This window comes from Muntiacus reevesi, chromosome 1, assembly GCF_963930625.1.
Source record: "Muntiacus reevesi chromosome 1, mMunRee1.1, whole genome shotgun sequence".
Taxonomy (NCBI): Eukaryota; Metazoa; Chordata; class Mammalia; order Artiodactyla; family Cervidae; genus Muntiacus; species Muntiacus reevesi.
Genome location: NC_089249.1, coordinates 203122713 through 203148891, shown reverse-complemented (window position 1 = coordinate 203148891; position 26179 = coordinate 203122713). Strand labels below are relative to the sequence as shown.

General features: G+C 35.6%; 1 protein-coding gene across 1 annotated transcript in view; it reads left to right on the top strand.

The window, feature by feature from the left end:
- The window catches only part of ADAMTS19 (ADAM metallopeptidase with thrombospondin type 1 motif 19), a 252039-nt gene that overhangs the window by 170306 nt on the left and 55554 nt on the right, over positions 1-26179 (top strand). Inside the window, exons 14-16 of the mRNA XM_065934285.1 lie at positions 4432-4559; positions 8472-8592; positions 15233-15313. Of these exons, the coding sequence (XP_065790357.1) occupies positions 4432-4559; positions 8472-8592; positions 15233-15313 (330 nt within the window). The remainder of the gene's footprint in view (positions 1-4431; positions 4560-8471; positions 8593-15232; positions 15314-26179) is intronic.

Below are 26179 nucleotides of genomic sequence, written 5' to 3'. Positions count from 1 at the left end.
CCACTGCTTCAAACATATCCTGCTTTCTTCCCCAACACATAGCTTCTAAATGTACTATTTCTTCGGTTGAGAGAAAATAATAACACAGTCTTCTAGTCCTACCATCCTTTTAATAAAGGTTAATTCTGTATTCACAGATGCTTTGACCACAAACTTTGGGTCCTCCCTTTATGTTCTCTTTTACGATGCCTTTGAAATATCAGTGAAGTCACATTATTCCTGTCTTTAAAGATACATCCAGAATCTCGTGATTGCCCAATATCTCCAGACCTGACCTCCTGATATAAGCCTCTGTGTCTTACCTGTGTGTTTATAGTAGGCATCTAACTGGTCTCTATGTTTGTGTCCCCATATCTCCTTCAGTCTCAATCATGGCCAGAAGGATACATTTAAAATATCAGTCATGTCACGTTATTCTTCCATTTTGAAAGCATCAGAACGAGTTTTCCCAACTCACTAAAGGTCCAGAGTCCTTCTAACAGCCTATGAGGGCCTTCCTCCCTGGCTTCCTGTTACACTCTTGCTGTCCTGACCATCACACCCTCCCACCCACACTGGCTCCCTTGCTCTCCCTAGAATAAGTTCAGGGCTCTTCTGTCTTAGTGTCTTGGAAAGTATTGTTTTTGCTGGTGACTCCTTCCGGTCTTTTCTTAAATACTGACTCAATACTTTTCAATACCCTGCCTTATTCTTTTTTTCACATAACCTATAGTGATCTGTCATAATATTTTTATTAGTTTATGCTCCCCCAATAATGATTGTAAGAGCAAGACTTGTATTTTATGCATTTCTCTGTCTTTAGCTCTGTAAACAGTGCCTGAACAGAGTAGACAATAAATATTAAGTGAAAGAATAGTGTCTCTTATGGGAAGTGACTTATCCTGGTCCCTCTTCTCACTGAATGTTCCTCTTGGGATGATCTTACTTATTCACTAGGTTTTATTTATCATCCAAATGCTAAAGGAACACAGGCATTGATCTCCAACCAGATCTGTCTGTCCTGAGTGCCTTAGCTGTTTACCTGTATGTTGCCTGAACTTCTCACTTAACATCCTGTTCATCTCTAACTCAGCATGATTCAAGTTGAACATATCCCTTCCTCCGTTCCTGTCTCTCACTCCCACCATCTGCTCCTCTTACTATTCTCTCTCATGGAGAATAACATCATGATTTGCCTCATTACCAAGCTCAGCTGAAATCCTTCTGCCTCAATCTCCATCTGCCTGTAATCAATAAGCAAACCCCATTTGTCCAAACTTCTCTTTGTTTGCCAGCATCTTTGTTCACGATTGCACCATCTCTGACCTGGATTCTTCAAACAGCTTTCTCACTGTTTCTCTGACTCTCCTCCAGCTCCTCCTCCTCATTTCAGCCAGGCTGGCCTTTTTGAAGGTCAGAACTGTTGGTCAGTTTGCCAATGAGTACCCTTCCATGAGTCCCGTTGCTGTCAGGACCAGTCTCAACCTTTATTGCCTGGTTCAGACGGCCGTTCTTATGGCCTGTCCCCTCTAACTTCTCTGGCCTCACTTCCATCTCCAGCACAACCAGGCTGAATTTCATTTCATCCCTCATATACATCATGTTTTCTTGTTTCTGGACTTGTAAACATGCAAGTTTTTTGGCATGATATCCTTTCTTTCTCAAACTTTGACCTCTTTCCCCTTTTATTTACCTTGGAAACTTCTTCTGATTTTTTGGACTCAGTTTATGTCAAGTACTCCAGGAAAAAAGAATACCTTTGGTCTTCGATGTTGGATATGTATGTACCCCTTGCAAGTGCTCCAGCAGACCATGTTGTCACAGATTTAAATGTCTCTATTCCCACTGTTGTCTGTGCCTAGTGTACTGTCTGGCAATTATTAAGCTTCTGATGAATATTTGCTGCATAATATTTAAATATCTTGGGTTGACCAAAAAGTTCATTCTTGTTCCTGAACAAACTTTTTGGCCAGCCCAACAGTATTTTTCTTTGTAAAAATAAAATCCATATGACAATTCATGAAAATCATCATCTGATCTTGGGTTAATCCTATCTCTGCCTCTAACTGGCTGTGCGATTTGATAATATTTAATTCATTTGAAACCTGTTTACACATGTGAAATAAGAAACAAAAAACAGGTTCCTTACAGATTAAAAAAAAAAGGTGAGGGGGAAATTCCCTGGTGGTCCAGTAGTCAGGATTCTAAAGTTCCACTGCACGGGACACAGGTTTAGTCCCTAGTTGGGGAGCTAAGTGGTACAGCCAAAAAAAAAAAAAATCAGAGTTGTATGAGGATCAATTTAAAATATCAAAGCTCTTATAAAGTGTTGTGTATCATCAGAATGATCTGTAATAGATACTTATATCATTAGCAGGGTAGCACTTTTGATAATTTTGCAAAATGTACTAATCAAACACATCAGTCAGTCTATGATGAATAATACACAATGGTTTTTATGTATTAGAGCAGTATGGAAAAAAATGAAATATATAGGCCTTATAAAAATGCCCAAGTCTCTGGTGCTTGAGTGTGGGAGTGGCCATCTCTGACTAGAAGAATTAAATATAAGGTATCAATACAGTAGTGAACATTTATTTTTAGAGGGAAAAAAAAGATACATGGCTTTAGCATTCAGGTATTTTGCATGCTCTGTGCTGAAATTTGGCTGATATCCATGTTTAATGCATATCTTGGAAAGGGTTGATCTCTTAAATCAAGACAGAGCCTGCCTGCCAAGTACTGGCATGTTACATGGATCACTATAATGTCACAGTCTCAAGGGTACACTCCAGGAAGGAAGATTGGTATCAAATGTTTATGTCATCTATAAAGCTAAAGTAAGTACAGTCAATTGACAGTGTGTTGTAAAAGGAGAAATACAAAGATTTTTATCTGATTTCATGCTTAGAATGTGAATGAAATTTTTTAGGCTAATTCCTTTCGACATTATTCATATATCTGGTTTGCTACTCTCTTCAATGAAGACTCCAGAAAGAGAATTATACACACACACACACACATACACACACACACATACCTATTAGTATTAAAGTGTTGCAATTACAGCAGCTGTTTTTAAGTCCAAAGATATGACATAGTAAGCAGTCATTGAATAAACATAACCTACTTTGAGGTGTGAGAGCACATTGAAATGCTTTATTGCAGCTTATAATGGCATCTTAAAGGAAAATTTCAAAACCATGCACATTAAAGGCCATGTTCCAACTCCCCAAAATTGTTCAGAGCAGTATTCAGAAGCCACATGTGAAAACTGTTTGAAATGTTCAATTCTGAAGGCTCATTTAACTGTCTGTCTTCTCTTTGCCAAGTGATACCCTGTTCCATGCCTCTGGCTGTTATTTGGTATTTATAGAATCCCATCAGCATACGTGGAACTTTACTGAAGACATAAGCAAAGATCAGTGTCAGAGACTGTAAACTATTTTCCATTCTATTTATATGAGCTTAATAAACAGTAAAGGGCCTGACTGGTGTCAAGCCAATAGAGTAGTAATGTAGCCTGGAAATTGCTCTGAAGTTTCAGATTTGGATAATCTTACTACTGGTGTTACCAAATACTAGAGCTCCTCTGCAGAATACTTAGAAATAGAAACAGCACTTTAAAAAATATTATGCCATTCTTTGACTGAGCCTGAAAGTGAAGTTTTTTTACTCTAATCACCCTCCTTTATTGCTTAAGGAAACTCTGAGGAAGATTGCCAGCCATTCAAGAATTCTTTACCTAGAACAGTAAGTCTCACCCTAGTCATCATACATCCCAACATGCTTTCTGAGTAAACAATAAAGAGGGTTGACTGCTAGCTGGCACTTCAGCAGTTGGGCATTCTAGTGCATGTTCTCATGGGACTGTATTGCATTTCTAAACATCCTCACAATGGAAAATCTTATAAGAATTGTTCATCTTAGAAGCTCTTCTTTCTCCCTTTAGTAATTTTTCTCTTAGAAATTGCCAAATACATAGGATTGAAAATTAGTGTATTGGAATTTTGAAGTAAGACATCAAGAAAAGCTTCGTGAATAAAATAAATCTTAAATAAGCAGAAATTGGATATGTTCTTATAATTAAAAGGGGTTCATGCCAAAAGATATAAGCAGAAAATGGGAGTGTGCAAAATATTTTTCACAAAGAATACTTGGTCTGTGTGTAGTAGAGATTTAGTGCCAAAAATAATAAGTGATACACTTAAAAATAATTTGAAGACACAATTCTTAAGAAGTAGGTTAATATTCATTGGGTATCTGTTTTTTCCCCAGGCATCATCTCATTTACTACTCGTAATAACCCTCTAGTATTATCTACTCTAGTAGTACATTGCTTATTTAACATATTATATTTTTTACTCAAAACTGTTTTGAAAAATAAAGCTTGAGATAAAAATACTTATGGATCAACTTTTGTTCATTTCTTTTTATCCACTCTGTATGTAGAAAAGCCATGTTCCTTATTTTGTTCTCCTGTTGGAAAAGAACAGCCTATTCTTCTATCAGAAAAAGTGTTGGATGGAACTTCTTGTGGATATCAGGGATTAGATGTCTGTGCAAATGGCAGGTGTCAGGTAAGACTTTCCAGAAGGGTGAGTGTCTGCACTGAGGGAGGCTTGGGGGACCTTGGAGCAGCTGCACAGTATGCTGGAGAGATCTGTACTAAGATTCAAAAGATTGAATGTAGTCCTGCCTCAACTGTGATCTCCAGCAAGTCTGATCAACTTTGAAGTCCATTCTTTAATCTGTATAGCGAAGGGTTCAGACTGGAAAATCTATAATGTCCATTTCTAGTTGAAAGGCTCTGACATATTTATTCAATAATGTATGTATTACAAGCCTGAAATTATGACACTTTGGGCATTTTATGTCAACATATTCCAGACCAAAAACTCAAGCACTCCAGTTTTCCATGTCTTGTGTCCAAGACTGAGCCATGTGGCAAAAACCTATAAAATCAGTCTTATTATTCATTAATGTTAAAATATTATCAATATTCTTGTATCAGCTGATTTTTAAATGTATATTTGATTTTTATTGTACTTAAACATTCCATTTGTCTTTTTGTTTTCTTTTTAAAAATAATTTCCATCTGTTATATGCATTTATGTGCTCTTCTTTATCGTTAGAAAAGTAGTCATTCTGTTCAAATAAATAGCATAGTGGATGGCTAAAGCTCTGAATTTTGCCAGTTTCGGGTCTGCCGCTATCACAGTTGCCATCCCCTGGATGATAAATATGCAGGAAATTTAATACCAAGTGTTTTCAGGATCAGAATGTATATAGAGGGGAAGGAGGCAGGACTGGGCACAGGGAGCCATTGGGTGGGCACATCACCAGGCCTCAGCTAGCTTCCTGAGGGCGTTGTAGCTGGGATGGCTCTTCAAAGGTGTCTCCATCTGCGAGAGAAAACCAGACATTTTTAACGCCTATTGTCTACTAGTGTTTGGATACAAGCTGCCTCAGGGGATGAGGGGGCTATGACCTTGGGAAAGGCAGTTTTCTTTAGGCTAGGCATTTTCTGAAAAGGGATGCAGGCTAAGAGCCATAAGCTGATGCATTTCCCAGGTGTGGGATGAGAATGTGCATCCTTTAGTAATGAAAGAGGTATCTGAGCAGAGCAACACTCAGAATCCATGACAGCCACTAGGAAACTGTTCTTGGGGAAATCACTTGAAATATGTGTACATCCGTTAACTAATCTGTAAAATGACATAGCTCAGTGGTCATTAACTTTTTTGTATAATACATGCCTCTGAGAATTTGATAAAAGTTTTGTTTCTTCCTCTAAAAATGCATGCCTGACCACACAGGCACACACACACACCAAAATTTGAAAACAATTACAAACTATGGATGGATCAGTCTGTGGTCCAATAGAAGTATATGGACTTCTGGGTACAAACTTGGAAACAATATGAAACTTAAATGATCTACCAGCTCTTAGATTCTTTATTTTGCCAGCATGCTATAATGTTTAAAGCATGGAATCATGCAATATAATTGGATATAAGAAACAGTCTTATAATTATATATTAATTCCCTTTATTCTTTAACAGAATATGGCAGTAGCCTGGAATATATTTTTCATTTGTTTAAAAATCATTACAATTATTTACCTATAAACATTTGGTTTTCAGAGCTCTATGTTGTGCAGTTAAAACTTTCATCTTTATTTCATCATTTTATGTAAATGTCGGATTAGTATGACTTAAATGAGTTTGTTTCTCAAAGAAAATTATTTTCCCAACTATATGCCAAATACAACAGCTTACATTGGTATGCTTTTCACTTAACATATTGTGTAAGCCAGACCTTTTATAGAGTCCCTAACTGGACATTAAAATAACAGCAACAACAACACAAAATTCTGTGTGTTATGTGAGTCTGATGATTGTACTTAAAGTTCTGTGAAGTGGATTGTGACTTCTGATAGCTTTGGAATACTTCACCATTCTGGCTTTTAACTAAAATGCTTCATTCAGTCTTTTAATATAATTAAAAACATGCTTCCTTTTTTTCTTTCTGACAACTCTATATACTGGGTTTGGCTGGAGTGTTTTGTTTTATCCTAAAATATACAACATTGACGTTGAAAGCAAATTTCTAAACTTGATGAGTAGACTAGGGAGAGCAATTGAAAATAGACAACTTTCTCCTGGTGACCCAGTTGGCCTTCCTGGCGTTTATATCCTGGAAAAGCATAGAAAAAGCGGTCTTCGGTATTATTGTGGTATTACCCTATCTTCAGCTACCAGCAGTACTTCAGGCACCTACCACCAGTTAAACAGTATTGTCTTTCCCAAGACATTCATCTTCAATGTTTGGAGTTACATGGGCATATTTTGAAAAGTCTGGCTACTTGTGACTAGTGATTACAAAATGTGGATTTTTTCATCCTTATTTTAAATATACATGTTGTTGAGCCATGACATGATGTCTATCCCTGCCTTTTATTTTAGGTTTTAGAAACATATACTGTCCCAGTTACAAGGGTTACAAAAAGCTAGCAGACAACTGTCGTTTATTCAATCATTTAACTACTATTTATTGAGTTTATTGTATTTACCAAGAAAGAAGCTAGGTGCTAAGGATAGAATAATAAAGGTGCTTTCTGTCATTTCAAAACCACTCCAAACTCTCAGTTTCTCCTCCTTGGTACATGAAGGAGAGATTTTTAACCCCAGGACTCTCTGGTCTTTTCATGGCTCTTGCTGAGTGAACTCTTCCCATGGCTTTGCTGTATTTTGAGAATTTCCTGTGGTGGCCACCTCTTTCATCCAGAATCATTCTCTTTGTTTCTTCCCAAATAAGCTCTGATTCGCTGATCAGAGTTCACTACTGAATTGCTTTGACTACTTCTTGACACTGATATACCCCCCTTGACAAAAAGAAAGGATACTTTTTTTATGCAACTTTAATGTGATTTTTGCTTTCTCGGGATACCCATCCTGCAGCTTTGTTTTCTAATCTGCTTCTTCCCCCACCCAACACCAACCACAGAAAAAGACCCTGGTTTTGTTTCTGTTTTGCCTGATATTTTAAAATTTTATTTAAGTAATTGTAACTTGTTATAAATGGATCTATCATCAGTCAGTTTTGCAGCTTCTTCTTGATCAGGGGTAATGGTATAATTCTACCATTTATTTTAGCTATCACCAACATATTAACTTATATCCTTTGAGTATGCACAACTTTGTAAAATATCATCTTTTCTGAATATCTGTGGGAGACCCACATTATTCACTAGAAAAGAGTCAATATTTTAATCTAAGAAGATGCATAGTTAACATAGTTAACATTAACATAGTTCTTTTGGGATCATATAAAATTAATTATCCCAGTTAATATTTTCTTATAGCAACCATAGGTTATAAGCAGTTCTTGCTCACTTGTGTTAAGATTCCAAAGAAGATGGGGAATAGAAATTTATTCATAAACTGTGATGAGTGTAAACATTTATGTTTGGTTTGCACTAGTTAATATTTAATATTCAGCATTTATTCAGCAGCCTCTTTAGGAGTAAAGCCAACCAACCGTATGGTGAAACTCATCTGTTCTGTGCTGAGTAGAATGAATTCGATCAGTCATGTCACATTTAGTAGAAATGTGATTTCTTTTGGGATTTATGTAAACTCCTTTTGTCTCAATAAGAGTTTTCCAAATTACTTTAGGATGTCATTTAATTTTTAATATAAGAAAATATACTTTTATCACTGTCCTACTATTTGGTCACTTTACAAATGATATTATTTGATATGAGCTTGCTATATTAGTTTGCACCAGCAAATGTGGAGTTTTACTAGTTCGTCAAATAAATATGTCTAGTTTGTAGACCAGGCTTGCTATATTAGTTTGCACCAGCGAATGTGGAGTTTTACTAGTTCGTCAAATAAATATGTCTATTGTAGACTAGGCTTGTCCTGAAGTAGTCGTTAAAAAAGAAAAAGCTCACTTTATGATGTACTGTCATTCTCTTGTTGCAGAAAGTTGGCTGTGATGGTTTATTAGGGTCTCTTGCAAGGGAAGATCATTGTGGTGTGTGCAATGGCAATGGAAAATCATGCAAAATCATTAAAGGAGATTTTAATCACACCAGAGGAGCAGGTGATTATTTTTTTTTTCAAAATTACTAATCCAAACAGTCTTTGGGGACAGAAATTACTTTGAACTTGACTTAGAAATCACATTTCTGATTGTTGAAGACTTTTGTAATGGGTATTGAATGATTTTTCATGATGACATATAATACATGTGATATGAGCCAGAAATGCTAACAAGCCCATTTCCCAATACTGAGAATATGAAATCATCTGTTGTGCATTTAATAAATTGGAGCAGCAAGGGAATAATCTAATTTGCATTGGCTAATATTATCAGATTTCTACAGACCTTATCCTCCAATGCACGGCATTGATGTCTAACAGAGAATAATGGTTTCTAACAGCCTGAAGCAACCATTGAGAGTATTAGTCTTCAGGTTTTCAGCTTTCCTTTTTTTTTTTTTTATTATTTTCTTAATCTGTTTACTAAGTTCAAAAGAAATACATTTTTGAAAACAGAGTCTGTAGCAGTGTAGCATGTTGGAAACTATAACAGGAAATCAGAAGATGTGGGCTGATATTCCAGATATATTAAGAGCAGGAACACATATTTTCTTGTTTTCTTTCTTTATCTATAAACACTCATAGGGGATATGAGGATGAGCAGACAGTGAATGATCTATGTAGTGTGAATTTTAAAGTGATCCACAGCAAAAAGTGATATTATCTGTACTGAAATATAATGACTCACAAGTAAGCTTTATATACAGAAAATGCTTTAAACTCAAGCCTTCAAGTTTACTGGGAGGAAGCAAATATTTTATGTTTACATTAGTGTCTTACCTGGACATCTGTTTATTGAACTATCTTAGTATTTATGATAGATTTTCATTGCCATTTATATGTTTATACTACATACATTGACTTTTTTTCCTGTTTTAAATTTCTTGTTCAGAAACTGAAAGATATACCCCCAAAATATATATTTTAATATGAAGAATAAGCCATTTATATTCGAATAATCAGGAAAACTGAGTTCATGCTAGATTTTTTAAAAAGCCCCTAAGAAGAGAAAATTAGACACAGCCCTCAAATATATAACCTTTCTCTTGGCCCCAGCAGAATAAAAGATAAGTGAGCTTGAAGAACTTGAAGCCTAAAAATAACTAAGACCCAGAGTAAATTGCAGATCAAAATCTCAATCTCCGAAGTTGTGAAAAAAAGGTGAGAGGTCCTGCAAGTCAAAATCTGTCAGACCTCATTTGGAAAAGTCAGGCAAAGCTGTAAAAGGCTCCCAGACTTCCAGCTAAGAAGTACAGTCATAGTAAGCTTTTCAGCCTGATTGTGATGGGAGATGTTTTTCTCATGCAAAAGTTAAAATGATGTCTGAAGAAATTTAAAGACACTAGAACTTTTGAAGCCTATTCATGCATAACTGTTTACATGCATAGAGACAGTTCACCGAGGAATACTGATGCATATGCAGCACTGGTAGTTTTTGTTTAGTAATAACACTTAATTTTTCAACTAAACTTAGACAACAGAAATTGCAATTAAAAACCAGTAATGCTGTTCATTCTGACTACAGTTAGATGAATACGTTCCTCCCCCCCCCAATTTCTACTTCAGATCTCCTTTGTTTTTATTACACTTTTAATTTCTACTTTTGTTTTATTAGTTTCTAAATTATATTAACAACCTCTGATATTTGGAAGATATCTAAAATGCCTACAATATTGGGAATATCAGAGACTAACACTGTTATTTCCTTACAAAAATCTGTGGTGCTTGTAGTACTCTGATAGTTTAACACTGTTCACAGAAGAAACTAGAATTCTTAACTTGAACCATAAGGCCTTGTGTGGTGGTGTTCCTACTTGTCTCTCTGGTATCAACTCTGCCAAGGTCACTTTCCTCCTCTAAGCTGCAACCAATAGATTTGTTACAGATGCTCAAGCTGACCATGCTGTCTTTAGCACCTTGCATTTAAAAATATTGTTCTCTTAGCTTTGCCTGGTTGTTGTTGTTCAGTCGCTAGGTCGTGTCCGACTCTTTGCGACCTCATGAACTGCAGCACCCCAGGCTTCCTTGTCCTTCACTATGTTCCTGAGTTTGCTCAAACTCATGTCTATTGAGTCAGTGATGCCACTCAACCATCTCATCCTCTGTCCCTCCCTTTTCCTCTTGCCCTCAATCTTTCCCAGCATCAGAGTCTTTTCCAATAAATGAGTTGGCTCTTCACATCAGGTGGCCAAAGTATTGGCACTTCAGCATCAGTCTTTCCAATGAATGAATATTCAGGGTTGATTTCCTTTAGGATTGACTGGTTTGATCTCTTTGCTGTCCAAGGGACTCTCAAGAGTCTTCTCCAGCACTACAGTTCAAAAGCATCACTTCTTCGGTGCTCATCCTTCTTTATGGCCCAACTCTCACATCCATACATGACTACTGGAAAAACCATAGCTTTGACTGTACAGACCTTTGTTGGCAAAGTGATGTCTCTGCTTTTTAATAAGCTATCAAGATTTGTCATAGCTTTTCTTCCAAGGACCAAGCATCATTTAGCATTCAGGTCTCAGTTCAGATGTCACTTCTTCAATGAAGTGTTCCCTGAACAACTTCCACCTCCTTTCTCTCTGTATGGATACCCTACTGGTATCCATAGAGTTGAGTTGTATGGTAATTTTGTAATTTTACACTCTTTGATCTTTCCTTTCCTACTATACTTTAAAGATCAGTGAGGGAAAATATGGCTATTTTTTGTTCAATATCCTAGTCCTAATGACCAACATAGTGTGTGTTCATTAACATTTGTTAACATAATGAATAATGAAACATTACATCATTAAGAACTTAAAAAACAAAAATCTGTATGAGTCTTTAATTATGCTGTGGGCTTCATCTACTTGTGACTTTAGGAATGCTGTATTCATTTCTCTTGAGACAATTTTATCCTTATAGTTTATGGCCTTCCTAGAATTTCTTGAAGGAATTGCAGCCCTATTTTGGTCCAGTTGACCATACGCACTGTATATATTGTATGAGTAACACTTGTGCAGACACATGTGGGTGTTTTCAGTCCCGGTGCTCTATTTAGAGTTTGCTAAATCATTTTTGTTGGACCTAGAAAATCAACCTAAGAGAATTTTTGTTCCTTAGCACATATATAATGTATTTCATTTTAATTTGCCTGGACAGCGGTTGATTTGTTAAGGGATTTTTAAAGGTAAATTGTATATTTTGCCACTTGTGGAACTATATTTTTATCAATATACATTTAGAAGAGAGTGGGTCTAAAATCTGCAATTCTTAGTACGAGAGATGATGACACTAATCCAGTGCAAGAAATGCATGCTCTTAGACTTTTTGTTTGTATGTTTGACACAGCAATAAAAGAGTCATAGTGTCATGTATTCTACTCTGTGAAATAGTAATAGTGGGCTCTAGCTGCAATCAGACAGATCTGAGTTCAAAGCTTGCATCAGCTAATTACTGACAAGGCAGTCTTGAAAAAGGCAAGTTTTTTTTTCCTCTACCTTTATTTTCCAATCTGTTAAATATCTACCTTGGATGATATCATTATGGATGAATGAAATAATTTATATTGACTATCTACAGTAGTGACTAGCACATAGCAATTGTTCAAAATATAGCATTTATCATTGTTACTACCATGGAGATAATGATTGCCTTGGGGATTTTAAGATGGCCAATTAAGAATGGGATCTTTTATTATGAAAGAGGACATTCCTATGTATGTACAATGCATACTGTCCGATGTGAGGATCAAGTTTATGACCTTGACATCATAGTCTTTATTTCAGCTTCTGAGCTCAGTAATAGCCACTTGTATATTCACTTCTTTTAAAAATATGCAGTCTCAGTTGTGCTAAATAGCTTATTTACTGAAAAATATCTAGAGCCCCAGACTTTAGCTATCCCTTATCAAATGTCTTTGTTTAATATTTTCTTTCCTCTCTTTCTTCTTTAAATGCAATCTAACTCACCTGTCCTCCAGGCTGTTTCTATTGAATAACAGAGAATTGCTCTGGATATAACTATAAACTTACCTATAACTGTTGTCCTAAAAGACAACATACCTCTGGGTTTACTGCTAAACTCAAATAGGAATTTACAGTTACTGCCTCTACTTTTCTGTATCTTCTCTTCATTTTTAACAACCCTGAAATTTATCATCTTCTCCAAACACCTTTATTTGCTCAGAGATGAATAGTTACCTCTTGCTTGTGATATCTGGTAGACTCCCCTTAGTCACCTTTCTCTTTGATGTCTGTACAGGTTTTTGTAACAGTACTCTTCTTAAAATATTCTAATCTATAAGATCTCACTATACCAAAATAGCCAGATTTCTACTTTCTTGGGATTTTTTCCTTTTTTTTTTTAGTCTTTCTGTTAAAAACCATAACTGTCACCAAGATTAAGTCTTTGACTTCTTCCATCTCTCAGTTTTCTCCATTTACTCCTGTGGCTTCAATTACTGCCTCACAAAGGTGAGGAAAGCCTGACCTTACCCTGCAGTTCCAGATACTGCATATTTTATTTTTTATTAGTGTGTTATACTGTTTTGTTGAGTACAAACTGCAAAACTTGTCAGATTATTACCCAAACTGGACTTTCATGCTGTTATAATTGATGACTGCATTCTCACATAAGTAATAATAAAACATTGTGTTCAGTGTTTATGTCCTCACTTTCTTAATGGTTCTCAAACTCAGAATTTTTTTTTTCCTTTACAATGCCTTCTAGATTTTCTGCCTTAGCCTCTAGCACTCCTGAATTTTTACATTAGCCTCCTGATACAGCTTTCCACAGCCGTATCACTGAGGCTTTTCCAAACTATCAGATAAAACCTCTCCAAACCAGTATCTAATTACCACATTCCTTGCTGTAGAATGTTCAGTAGCTTCAAGTGGTATATTCAGTGTCCTGGGCATGCATTTAAATTCTCTTGATATAGCCATCTTCTTACACCTTCTCATTCTGTCAGAGTTATTTTTTGTGTTACAAAAAATATCACTTACCGTTGTTACTTTTCTCTACCTATGGTGAACTCACGCTTTTTTATATACAGTTGACTCTGAAATAACTGCATGGGTCCACTTACATATGGACTTTTTTAAATAGTAAATACTACAGTACACACAATCTGCAGTTTTTAAGTCTTCAGATGTAGAACCACAGATACAAAGGATCCACAGATACAGAAGGTCCACTACTTATTATACTCAGATTTTTTACTACAGGGCTGATCAGCACTCTTAACTCATGCATTGTTTAAGGATCACTTGTATATCCAAATCCTATCCATTCTTCAAAGACAGTTAATCTTTTTGCTTCTTTATGAAGCTTTCCTTGACTATATGAAATTTACAACTTTAATTTACTTTCTTCATTGGGAAATTAGCCATTTTATTTTGAATATGATCTTCTAAGCTTAATTTTGGAAGCTATATGTAACTCATTTTTATGTAAGATATTTGTGTCTTATCTTTCCAGTTCGATTCTAAGCTCATTGAGTACAGAAGTCATCTTACCTCATTTCTGTATGCAAATAGGAAGTGTTTGTTTCTACTTCCATTGCTGCATGCTGCGTTCATGTAACAAAATGGAAGTACTTGTATGATTTAGTATTACTAAAAATTTATTCTCCATTGGAAATGCTGATTTGAAAAGCACAGACCTCTAATCCCAGGCATTGCCACCAGGTGGGGTGTCTGCTACCTCTTGGTAAACAGCAAATAATTGTCAACAGTTTCAGGAATTTGCATAATTAATCAATAGGAGACAACTCTGGGATTAGCTATTATACCTTTTTATCAGTAGCTTTGAAAATTAGATTTTTATTAGAGCTATATGTAGCTGTACAGAAATACTGAGAAGAATATTTAATGTTTTAATACAATTTTAAAACAGAACTATTCACCCAAAAGTTGGCATCTGCTCAGTCTCTGTTCTACACCAAATGAAGTCTTGATTTTGACTTTTTGTGCATACTTTTTCTTCTGTCCAACTTTATCTTACCCTCTTGTTTCACTTCAAGCATTACATTCCTAACCACTGCTAAAGAGTATTTCCTAAAAAATACCTAATTGTATCTTGCTCCTAGCGCTCTGATCCCTTTCAGGGTGACAACAGATTGCCTGGTGTGGCCTTACTTATTTTACTTAATTATCTTACTATCTTACTTGTCTCCAGCTCAGGTTTCAAAACCTTTTGTTCATCTCCCAGGGAAGGTTGGTCTTTCTTGCCCAGCACTCAGCGGTTTCAGGGACACACATCCACGATCTCTATGCCCTCCAGCTGTTTCCTCCTCCGTACGCTCTCTGATTTACAGGAGTTCCGTGAGCAGAACTTAAGTTAATTTGCTCCGTTCCAGGATTCACTGTGTTTCTAACCAAGCTACCCATTTTGCTTTTTCTCACCTTATAATTCATAAGCTGTTGGGAAGCTTTTTAACATAGAATAGTCACCCATTGGCTCATGATAGTTTTGCATTCTCAGTGTTGCTCCAAAAAACTTCTCAACTTGAATTTATGACAGCTTTTATAGATAATTTTTTTCTTTATATAGGTGTTGAAATCTCACATCGAAAGCCAAAACCAACAGAACAATAGGGAAAGTCAGTGAGAAAAAAGAATTAGGAGAAACTCAAGATGTATTTCATGTTTTATTGACTTTTACAGGTTATGTAGAAGTGCTGGTGATACCTGCTGGAGCAAGAAGAATCAAAGTTGTGGAAGAAAAGCCAGCACACAGCTATTTAGGTAACCTGTGTTAGAGACACAGAGCCCATCCAGGTTTGAGCTTAGCTGCCTTGCCCTGGGAGTTCTGTGATGACCAGAACGTCAGTGTGTTTCTAGTTACATGTATGAATTTCCCAGGAAGCACCTCTTGTCAAGTAGGGACTTCCCTGGAGCAAAAGCAATGTGGTTGACTATGCATATTTTGGCAGCAGAGGCAGGGGGGAGTTATTAATTACTTCTTCATGTTAGTCCACATTAAGGAACAAATACTCATTGGAGGATTTGGATATGTTTTGTTTCTTATACATATATATACTTCACATATGCATACACATAAATATACACATATCCATGTTTGTTGCATGTGCAAATGCATACATAAAGGTGTGTGTGTGTGTGTGTGTGTGTGTGTCTTTACTGATTGCTCTATAATTTGGAAATCTTGTGGGATTCTTAAAAAAAATTCTATGTACTAAGAGGACTTGATCTTTTAATGGAAGACAGTGAGTCCCTTGGACTGCAAAGAGATCCAGCCAGTCCATCCTAAAGGAGATCAGTCCTGGGTGTTCATTGGAAGGACTGATGCTGAAGCTGAAACTCCAATACTTTGGCCACCTGATGTGAAGAGCTGACTCATTTCAAAAGACCTTGATACTGGGAAAGATTGAGGGCAAGAGGAGAAGGAAATGACAGAGGATGAGATGATTGGATGGCATCACCAACTCAATGGACATGGGTCTGGTTGGACTCCGGGAGTTGGTGATGGACAGGGAGGGAGGCTTGGCGTGCTGTGGTTCATGGGGTTGCAAAGAGTAGGACACGACTGAGCGACTGAACTCACTCTGCTCTCTTTTGCCTCACTTCAGGTGTACGCATCTATGAAGAAAGTTTTTTGTTTTTAATTTTGAAATAGAAAATGTGGCTTATAATATTTCGTTAGTTTCAGGTGTACTGCATAGTGCTGACATATGCATACATTATGAAATGGTCACCACAATCAGTCTAGTAACCATCTGTCCCCAGACAAAGTTGTTACAATGTTATTGATCATATTCCTTATACTATATATTATGCGACCTGCATTGTGTATTTCATCACTGGAGCTTTCACCTAGATCATGTACCCACTACCTCCTCCCTCTGGCAGTCACCCCTTTGCTCTCTGTATCTAAGAGTTTCTTTTTATTTTGATTTGTTTGCTTGTTTTCATTTTTTAAATTCCACATGTATGTGAGATCATACAGTTTTGTCTTTCTTTGTCTGACTTATTTCATTTACCATAGTATCCTCTAGATTTAAATATTTGTTGCAGATGGCAAGATTTCTTTTTCTTTTGGTTGATTAATAGTCCATTGTGTATATAAACCACACTGAAATACTTTCCCACTCCATATACAGAAATAAACTCAAAACGGATTCAAGTTTTAAATTTAAGACCTGAAACAATAAAATTCCAAAAAGAAAACATAGATAGTAGTTCTTTGACAGCAGTCTTAACAATATATATATATATATACATATATATATTGATTTGTCTACCTAGGCAAGGCAAATGAAAGCAAAATAACCAAATGGGACTATGTCAAACTAAAACCTGTTAACAAATGGCAGGTTCTGTTTTCTTTATCTATTCGTCTATCATTGGACACTTAGACGAATGAATGCTTCTATATCTTGACTATTGTAAATAATGCCACACTGAACATCAGGGTGCCTATCTCTTTTTGAATTAGTACTTTTGTTTTCTTTGAGTTAATACCTAAGAGCGAAATTGCTGGATCATATGGAAGTTCTGTGTTTAACTTTCTAAGGAGTCTCCCTACTGCCTTCCATAGTGACCACACCAATTACACTCCCACCAACAATATAAGAGGATTTTCTTTTTTCCACATACTGCCAACACTTGTTTTTGTCTTTTTGATGATAAACATTCTGACAGATGTGAGGTGATATCTCATCATGGTTTTGATTTTCATCTCCTGATGATTATTAATTCTGAGCATCTTTTTATATACCTGTTGACCATCAGAAAGTCTTTGAAAAAAATTTCTCTTCAGAGCCTCTGCCCACTTTTTAATTGGATTGTTTAGGAATTTTTGACGTTGATTGTATGAGTACTTTGTATGTTTTTGATATTAGCTTCTTACAGGGTATATTGTTTGCAAATATATTCTCCCATTCAGTAAGCTGCCTTTTCATTTGTTGACAAATTTTTAGTTTGACATATTCCCATTTGGTTATTTTTGCTCTTGTTTGCCTTGCCTGAGTAGATAAATTCCCCCCCCCCCCAAAAAAATATTGCTAAAACTGCTGTCAAAGAGCATACTACCTATGCTTTCTTCTAGGAATTTTGTGGTTTCAGGTCTTAAATTTAAAACTTTGGTCCACTTTGAGTTTATTTCTGTATACAGTGTGGGAAAGTAGTTCAGTTTGGTTCTTATGCATGTAGTTGTCCAGTTTTCCCAACACCATTTGTAAAAGAGCTGTCCTTCCTCAATGTATATTCTGTCTCCTTTGTCATAGGTTAATTAACCATAAAAACATTAATTTATTTCTGGTCTTTCAGTTCTATTCTATTGATCAATGTCTGTCTTTCTCCATGTTTGGTACCAGACTCTTAATTACTGCTGCTTTGTAGTATCATTTAAAATGAGGGTATGTGCGATACCTACCGTTTTATTCCTCTCTTTCAAGATTGCTTTGACTATTCAGGGTCCTTTTGTTTCCAAATAAATTTTAGAATTATTTGTCCAAATTCTCTGGAAAGTGCAAGCAGTATTTTGACAAGGGTTGCAGTAAATTTGTAGGTTGCCTTAAGTGGTATGGTCATTTTAACAATAAAAATTCTTCCAATTTATGAGTTCAGTATATCTTTCCATCATGTTTTGTTGTCTTCAATTTCTTTCATTAATGCCCTATAGTCTTCCAATATCAGTATATCTTTCCATCACCTTTTGTTGTCTTCAATTTCTTTCATTAATGCCCTGTAGTCTTCAAATACAAGTCTTGTACCTTCTTAGTTAGATTTACTCTTAAATATTCGTTTTGATGTAATTATAAATGGAACTGTTTTCTTATTTTCCTTTTCTGATGATTCATTACTAGTATTTAGAAGTGCAACAGATTTCTGTATATTGATTTTGTATCCTGCTACTTTTCTGAATTCATGTATTAGTTCTAATAGTATTTTGGTGGCTTCTTTAGGATTTTTTGCATATAGTATCATGTCATATGCAAAGAGTGATAGTTTTACTTCTTTCTTCCAGTTTGGATTGTTTTTCTTTGTTTTTCTTGTCTGATTATTGTGGCTATAACTTCCCATACTATATTGAATGAACATAGTGAGAGTAGGCTTCCTTATCCTGTTCCTAATTTTAGAGGAAACGCTTTCACCTATTGAAAGCATTGAGTAAGATGTTGACTGTGCTTTTGTCATACCTGGCCTTATTAAATGTCGAGGTATATGTCTTCTATTTCCACATTGTTAAAAGCTTTTTTATTCTAAATAAATGTTGATTTTGTCAAAATGTTTTCTGTGTCTTTAGAGATGACCTTTTTTTTTAATTGTTCACGTTGTTTACCTGGCGTATCACATTGATTTGTGTATTGTACTATCCTTTCACCTCTGAGATGGACCTAACTTAATCGTGATGTAGCAATCCTTTTAATGTATTGTTGAATTTTATTTTCTAGTATTTTTTTGAAGATTTTTGGATCTATGTTCATCAGAAATATTGACTTGTAATTTTCTTTTCATGTCTTGTCTTTGTCTAAGTTTGGTATCAGGGTGATACTTGCCTCATGGAATGAATTTTGAAATGTTCCTTCCTCTTAAATTTTGGGGAATAGTTTGAGAAGGATAAATGTAAACTCTTCTTTAAATATTAGATGAATTTACCTGTGGAACTATCTGGTCCTTGAGTCTTGTTTATTGGGAATTTTCTGATTAATGAATCAATTTCATTACTGGGAATTGGTCTTTCATACTCTCTATTTCTTCCTCATTCAGTCTTGGGACATTGCATATTTCTAGGAACTTATTCATTATTTACAGGTTATCCAACTTTTTGTATACAGTTATTCATACTCATCTCTTATGATCCTCTGTATTTTGTGGTGTTGATTGTAACTTTTTTTTAATTTCTGATTTTATTTCATTGGGCGCTTGAGAAAATATTTTTAAATTTTTAAGTATTGCTTCTGGAAAAAATTGTATCAGCTATTTTACTTAGCCCAATTAATAATGTTTAAATACATGATAGAAAATAGTATATTGTCAAAATCTATATTGCTTATAAAGTAATATTTCAAACTAATTAAGTCATGTAAAATTCTCCTTGATAGTCATGGCACTCACTGACATCTAATATTACACATGTGGCAAAAGGCCATTCTTCCAGAATTTAAACATCATATTTATATTATCTTTTTTCAAATTATTAAATTTTTAGCTTATATTGGAGTTGGGCTTCCCAGGTGGCTGTGGTGGTAAAGAATCTGCCTACCAATGCAGGAGATGTAAGAGATGCAATTTCAGTCCTTGAGTTGGTAAAGTCTCCTGGAGGAGGGCATGGCAACCCAGTCCAATATCCTTGCCTCGAGTATCCCATGGACAGAGGAGACTGGCAAGTTATGGTTCATAGGGTCACAAAGAGATATGACTGAAGCTACTTAGCACAACACACACAGCACGTAGTTAATTTACAATGTTGTGTTAGTTTCAGATGTACAGCAGAGTGATTCAGTCATATTTAACCTTTTTCAGATTTCTTTTCCATTTAAGTTATTATAGAATATTGAGTAGAGGTCCCTATGGTGTACAGTAGGTACTTATTGATTATGTATTTTATATAATAGTGTATGTGTTAATAGCAACCTCCTAATTTATAGTTCCCTTCCACCTTTTCACTTTGGTAACTGTTAAGTTTGTTTTCTAAGTCTGTGAGTCTGTTTCTGTTTTCTAAATAAATTTATTTGTATCATTTTTTTTTAGATTCCACATATAAATGATATCACATCATATTTGTCTTTGTCTGACATACTTCATTTAGTATGATAATCTCTAGGTCCGTCTGTGTTGCTACAAATAGCATTATTTCACTCTTTTTTATGGCTGAGTAATACTCCACTGAATACACGTACCACATCATCTTTAATCATTCATCTGTCAGTGCACTTTTATGCTGCTTCCATATCTTGGCTATGATAAATAGTGCTGCAGTGAAAGTCAGGGTGAATGTATCTTCTCAAATTCTGGTTTTCTCCAGATACATGCCCAGAAATGGAATTGCAGGATCATATGATAGCTCTGTTTTTAGTTTTTTAAGGTACCTCCATACTGTTCTCCATAGTGGATATACCAGTTTACAGTCCCACCAACAATGTAAAAGTGCTCCCTTTTCTGCACACCTTCTCCAGCACTTACCGTTTGTAGATTTTTTGATGACGGCCATTTTGACTGATGTGAGGTGATAACTCGCTATAGTTTTGATTTGCATTTCTCTAACAATTAATGATTTTGAACATTTTTTCATTTCTTTTCTGGCCATCTATTTGTTTTCTCTGGAGAAATCTCTATTTAGATCTTATGCCCATATTTTGACTGTTTTTTTATATTGAGCAACATGAACTGTTTGCATAATTTGGAAATTAATCCCTTGTAAATCACACCATTTGCAAATATTTTCTCCCATTCTGTCGGCTGTCTTTTTTTTTTTATGATTTCCACTTTTAAGTTTAATTAGGTTTATTTTTGTTTTTATTTTCATTAATCTAGAAGGTGAATCCAATAAGATGTTGCTGCAATTTATTTCAAAGAGTGTACCACATATATTTTCCTCTAAGAGTTCTATAGTATCCAGTCTTACATTTAGGTCTTTAATCCATTTCGAGTTTATTTTTGTATCTGGTGTTAGAGAATGGCTACTCAGTTACCTGTTGTTTAGTAGCATTATTTAGCTTCCATATATTTGTGGTTTTTACACTTTTTTCTTGTAATTTACTCCTTATCACATAGTGTTGTGGTTGAAATAGATGCTTCATATGATTTCAGTTTTCTTAAATTTACCCAGGCTTGCTTTGTAGCCCAACAAGTGGTCAATCCTGGAGAACATCCCATGTGCATGCGAGAAGAATGTATATTTTGCTACTTTTGGATGGACTGTTTTATATCAGTTAAGTCTATTCAGTCTATTCTGTCATTTAAGGCCTATGTTTCCTTATTGGTTTTCTCTCTTGATGATCCGTCCATTGATATAAATGAGGTGTTAAAGTCCCCCACTATTATTGTGTTACTGTCAATTTCCCCTTTTATGACTGTTGCTGTTCAGTCGCTCAGTCGTGTCCGACTCTGCGACCCCATGAACTGCAGCACACCAGGCTTCCCTATCTTCACCAACTCCTGGAGCTTGCTCAAATTCATGTCCACTGAGTTAGTGATGCCATCCAACCATCTTGTCCTCTGTCATCACCTTCTCCTCCTACCTTCAGTCTTTCCCAGCATCAGGTTCTTTTCTAATGAGTCAGCTCTTCGTATCAGGTGATCAAAGTATTGGAGCTTCAGCTTCAGCATCGGTCCTTCCAATGAATATTCAGGATTCATTTCCATTAGAATTGGCTGGTTTGATCTCCTTGCAGTCCAAGGGACTCTCAAGAGTCTTCTCCAATACCACAGTTCAAAAGCATCAATTCTTCAACACTCAGCCTTCTTTATAGTCCCAGCTCTCACATATATACATGACTACTGGAAAGACCATAGCTTTGGTTATACGGACCTTTGTCGGCAAAGAAATGTCTCTGCTTTTTAATATGCTGTCTGGGTTTGTCATAGCTTTGACTGTTAGTAGTTGCCTTATATATTGAGCTGCTCCTATGTTGGGTGCATATATATATTTACAATGGTTATATGTTCTTGAATTAATCCCTTGATCATTATCTAGTTTCCTTTTTATCTCTTGTAACAGCCTTCATTTTAAAGTCTATTTACTCCTATATGAGTGTTGCTACTCCAGCCAAGAGTTGACTCATTGGAAAAGACCCTGATGCTGGGGGGGACTGGGGGCAGAAGGAGAAGGGGACGACGGAGGATGAGGTGGCTGGATAGCATCACCGACTTGATGGACATGAGTTTGAGTAAACTCTGGGAGTTGGTGATGGACAAGGAGGCCTGGTGTGCTGCGATTCAGGGGGTTGTAGAGAGTCGGACACGACTGAGCGACTGAACTGAGCTGAACTGAACTCCAGTTTTCCTTTATTTTTTTGTCTCTCCTCAACAGATTAAGGTCAGCAAATGCCTTCTTTTGTTGGATTCTCAGTCTCCACATAATTTCCCAGTGTTCCCATGCTGTGGGGCTAAAGCCTGGACCCTGGTGTATTCTCTGCTATACTGTCTCTCTCCTGAATCACTTTGGCTTCATTCTTTACATTTTTTTTTTCTTTCTTTTTTTTTTCTTTTTTTCCTCACCATTCTTTACATTTTTGATGTAAATTATCAAATTTTCATGTATACCTCAGAAATAATGTCTAAATCAAAAACTTTTCATCTGTGCAGAAACCTCTTTTTTAGTTTTCCCATTATAGTAAATGTCAATGTATCAGTGTCCTATGACTGTTGTGACTGTTACCACAAACTTGGTGGTTTAAAATGAGAGGAGTGTATTCTGCCAAAGTTCTGGAAGCCATAATCAGTTTCACTGGACCAAAAATCAAGGTGTCTGCAAAACCATGCTCTTTGAAGTTTCTAGGATGGCATCCATTCCTGATCTCTTCCAGATTCTGTGCACCCTGCATTCTTTTCCTTTGACCATAACACTTCAATATGTACCTCCCTAAAATCATTGCCTTCTCTTCTTTTTCTCTGTTTCACTCTTCCTTCCTCTTAAAAAGCTACATGTGATTGCATTTTAGGCCCACTATGGTAATATCCAGAAAAATCTCCCCATCTGAAGACCCTTAATTTAATCATATTTTCAATGTTATTTATTTGCCATATAAGATAGAATTCATATGTTCCAGGGATTCCAACATGAGTATCTTTACTCCCCTTAAAACCCTTTTTTTAAAAATTGTGGTAAATGCATGTAACAAAATTGACATCTTACCTATATTAAGTGTATAGTTTGATGGCATTGAGTACATTCACTATGTTGTACAGCTACCACCATCCATCTCCAGGACTTTTAATCTCATAAACCTGAAACTCTGCACCCATTAATAGTAACTCCCCATCCTACTCTCTTCCCATTCCCTGGTAACCTCCATCTTGCTTTTCTATCTCCATGAATTTGACCACTCTACATATCTCTTACATATAGAATCACACCATAAATGTCCTTTTATGACTGATCTATCCCTTACCATAACGCCCTCAATATTTAGCTATACTGTAGCGTAAATCAACATTCCCATCTTTTTAAAGGCTATTGTTCCAATGTGTGTACATATATATATGTATATATGTTTATATATGTATGTGTATATATATATATATATATATATGTAAAACACCTTTTATTTATCTATTCATTCATTCATGTATTCTTGGGTTGCTTTCACATTTTGAGCTATTGTGAATAATGTTGCTATGAATATGGATTTACAAATCTCTCTTAAAGACCTGGGTTTTCATTCTCTTGAGTATATACCCAGAAGTAGAATTCTTGGATCATAGACTAATTTTATTTTTAATTTTTTTAGGAACTATGTAACATTTCCCACAGTTACCACACCATTTTCAATTTCTACCAACAGGTTACAAGGGTTCCAGTTTCTTCATATCCTCACCAGCACTTGTTTTCTGTTTATTTTAATAGTAGCCATCCTGATAGCTATGAAGTGTTACCTCATTAGGGATTTGATTTGTATTTTTCTAATAATAAGTGATGTTGAATATCTTTTCATGCACTTGTTGGCTTTGTATAACTTCTTTGGAGAAATATCTGTTCAGGTCTTTGACCATTTTTTACTTAGGCTGTTTGATTTTTTTGTTGTTTTTGATCAATTTTTTTCTCTATATATTCTGGATCTGAATCTCTTTATCAGATTGATTTTCGATATTTTTCTCCCAGTTTGTGGATTTTTACTCTGTTAATAGTGTCTTTTCATGTAGTTTTCAATTTTCATGAAGTTTGTCTGCTTTTCTTTTATAATCTGTCCCTTTGGTTCAATGTCCAAGAAATCATTGTCAAATTCAATGTTGTAGAGCTTTTGCCTTTTATTTTCTTCTAAGACTTTTATAGTTTTAGGTCTGACATTTAAAGCTTTGATCCATTTTGAGTTAAATTTTATATGTAGTATTAGAGTCCAACTTCAATTTTCTCCATGTGGATACTCAGTTTTCCCAGCACTACTGGTTGAAAGACTCTCCCTTCTCCATTGAATGATCTTGGCACCCATGTAGAAAGCATTTGGCCATATATGTGAAGGTTTAATTCTGGGATCTCTGTTCTATTCCTTTGGTTCATATGTCTGTTTTTATGCCAGTAACACAGGTTTTGATTACTGTAGCTTTCTAGTAAGTTTTGAAATCAGGAACTGTGTGTCTCCAGCTTTGTTCCTATTTTTTCAATGTTGTTTTGGTTATTCAGGGTCTCCTGAGATTCCCTATAAATTTTAGGATAGATTTTTTTTAAATTACTGCACAAAAAAACATCAGAATTTTTATAGGGATTGCACTGAATTTGTAGGCCACTTTGGATAATACTGACATCTTAACAATATTAAGTCTTCTAAGTTATGAATCTGAGATATGTTTTCATTTATTTATCTTCTTTCATTTCTTTCAGAAATGTTTTGTAGTTTTCATTGTAAACATATTCACCTCTTTGGTAAAGTTAATTCCCAAGTATTTAATTATTTTTGATGCTATGCTACTGTAAATAGAAATCTTTTCTTGACTTCCTTTTAGATTGTTCATTATTAGTGTGTGGAAATGCAACTGCTTTTTGTGTTGACTTTATATCCTGCTACTTTACTGAATTTATTCATTACTTCTAATGGGTTGTTTTTTGCAAAATCTTTAGTAGTTTCTACATATATCATCTGCAATCAAAAATAATTTTAATTCCTCCTTTTTTATTTAGATGCCTTTTGTGCTCCTGAATTTGGCTCAGAAGCTAGTGTTTTGTTGAGGATTTTTGTATTATTATTCTTGAGGAAAATTGATCTTTAGTTTTCGTAGAGGTATGCTATCAGGAATATGCACAACAACTGTGGGAAAAATTCTCACTGAAAACAGTTTAAAATGTTGAGCAGAGTACAAAATGAGAGGGGAAAAAAGGAACACTTTTTAAATTTACCTCTGAACTGGAAAGAAGTTAGGATCCCTCACCTGCCAGAAACAAAATGAGAACAGGAAGCCAAAGTATAAGGCTGACTGAAGCCCCACTTATGCTTAATCCTGGTGATCAGTTTAGACTTCAAGAGCCAGCAGGAACTGGACAGAAGACAAAGCCCAGGATCTTTACAAAGTAGAAGCTTAAGACCTCTATGTAAAAGGGTCCCGAAGAATTTACAAATTCAGTGTGAGCTCAGTGTGAGGAGACACCCTATGTGTTTCCTTTATACCATAAAAGGAGAAAATCAAGAGATATGTCTCTGGTCACTTTGGCACTGAGTGAAGGTAGAAAGCTACTTTCCTGAGCATTTGTAAACCAAAGTAAATGTTCCTATGGATTTCTAGCCCCAGTTTACTCTATGAAGTCCAAAACCCTCAAGACATTTCTTTTAATGAGGTTACCACGGTGGCTGGTATGTGCAAATGCAAGTCCTATTTGAAGATAAGTCACCTTTAAACCAGGCCTCAAAAGAATTCTATAAAGTTCAACAAATACAATTTTATAGTTAAGAAAAAATTTTAGGAAACACAGAAGGAAATAGAGATTATAAGCAA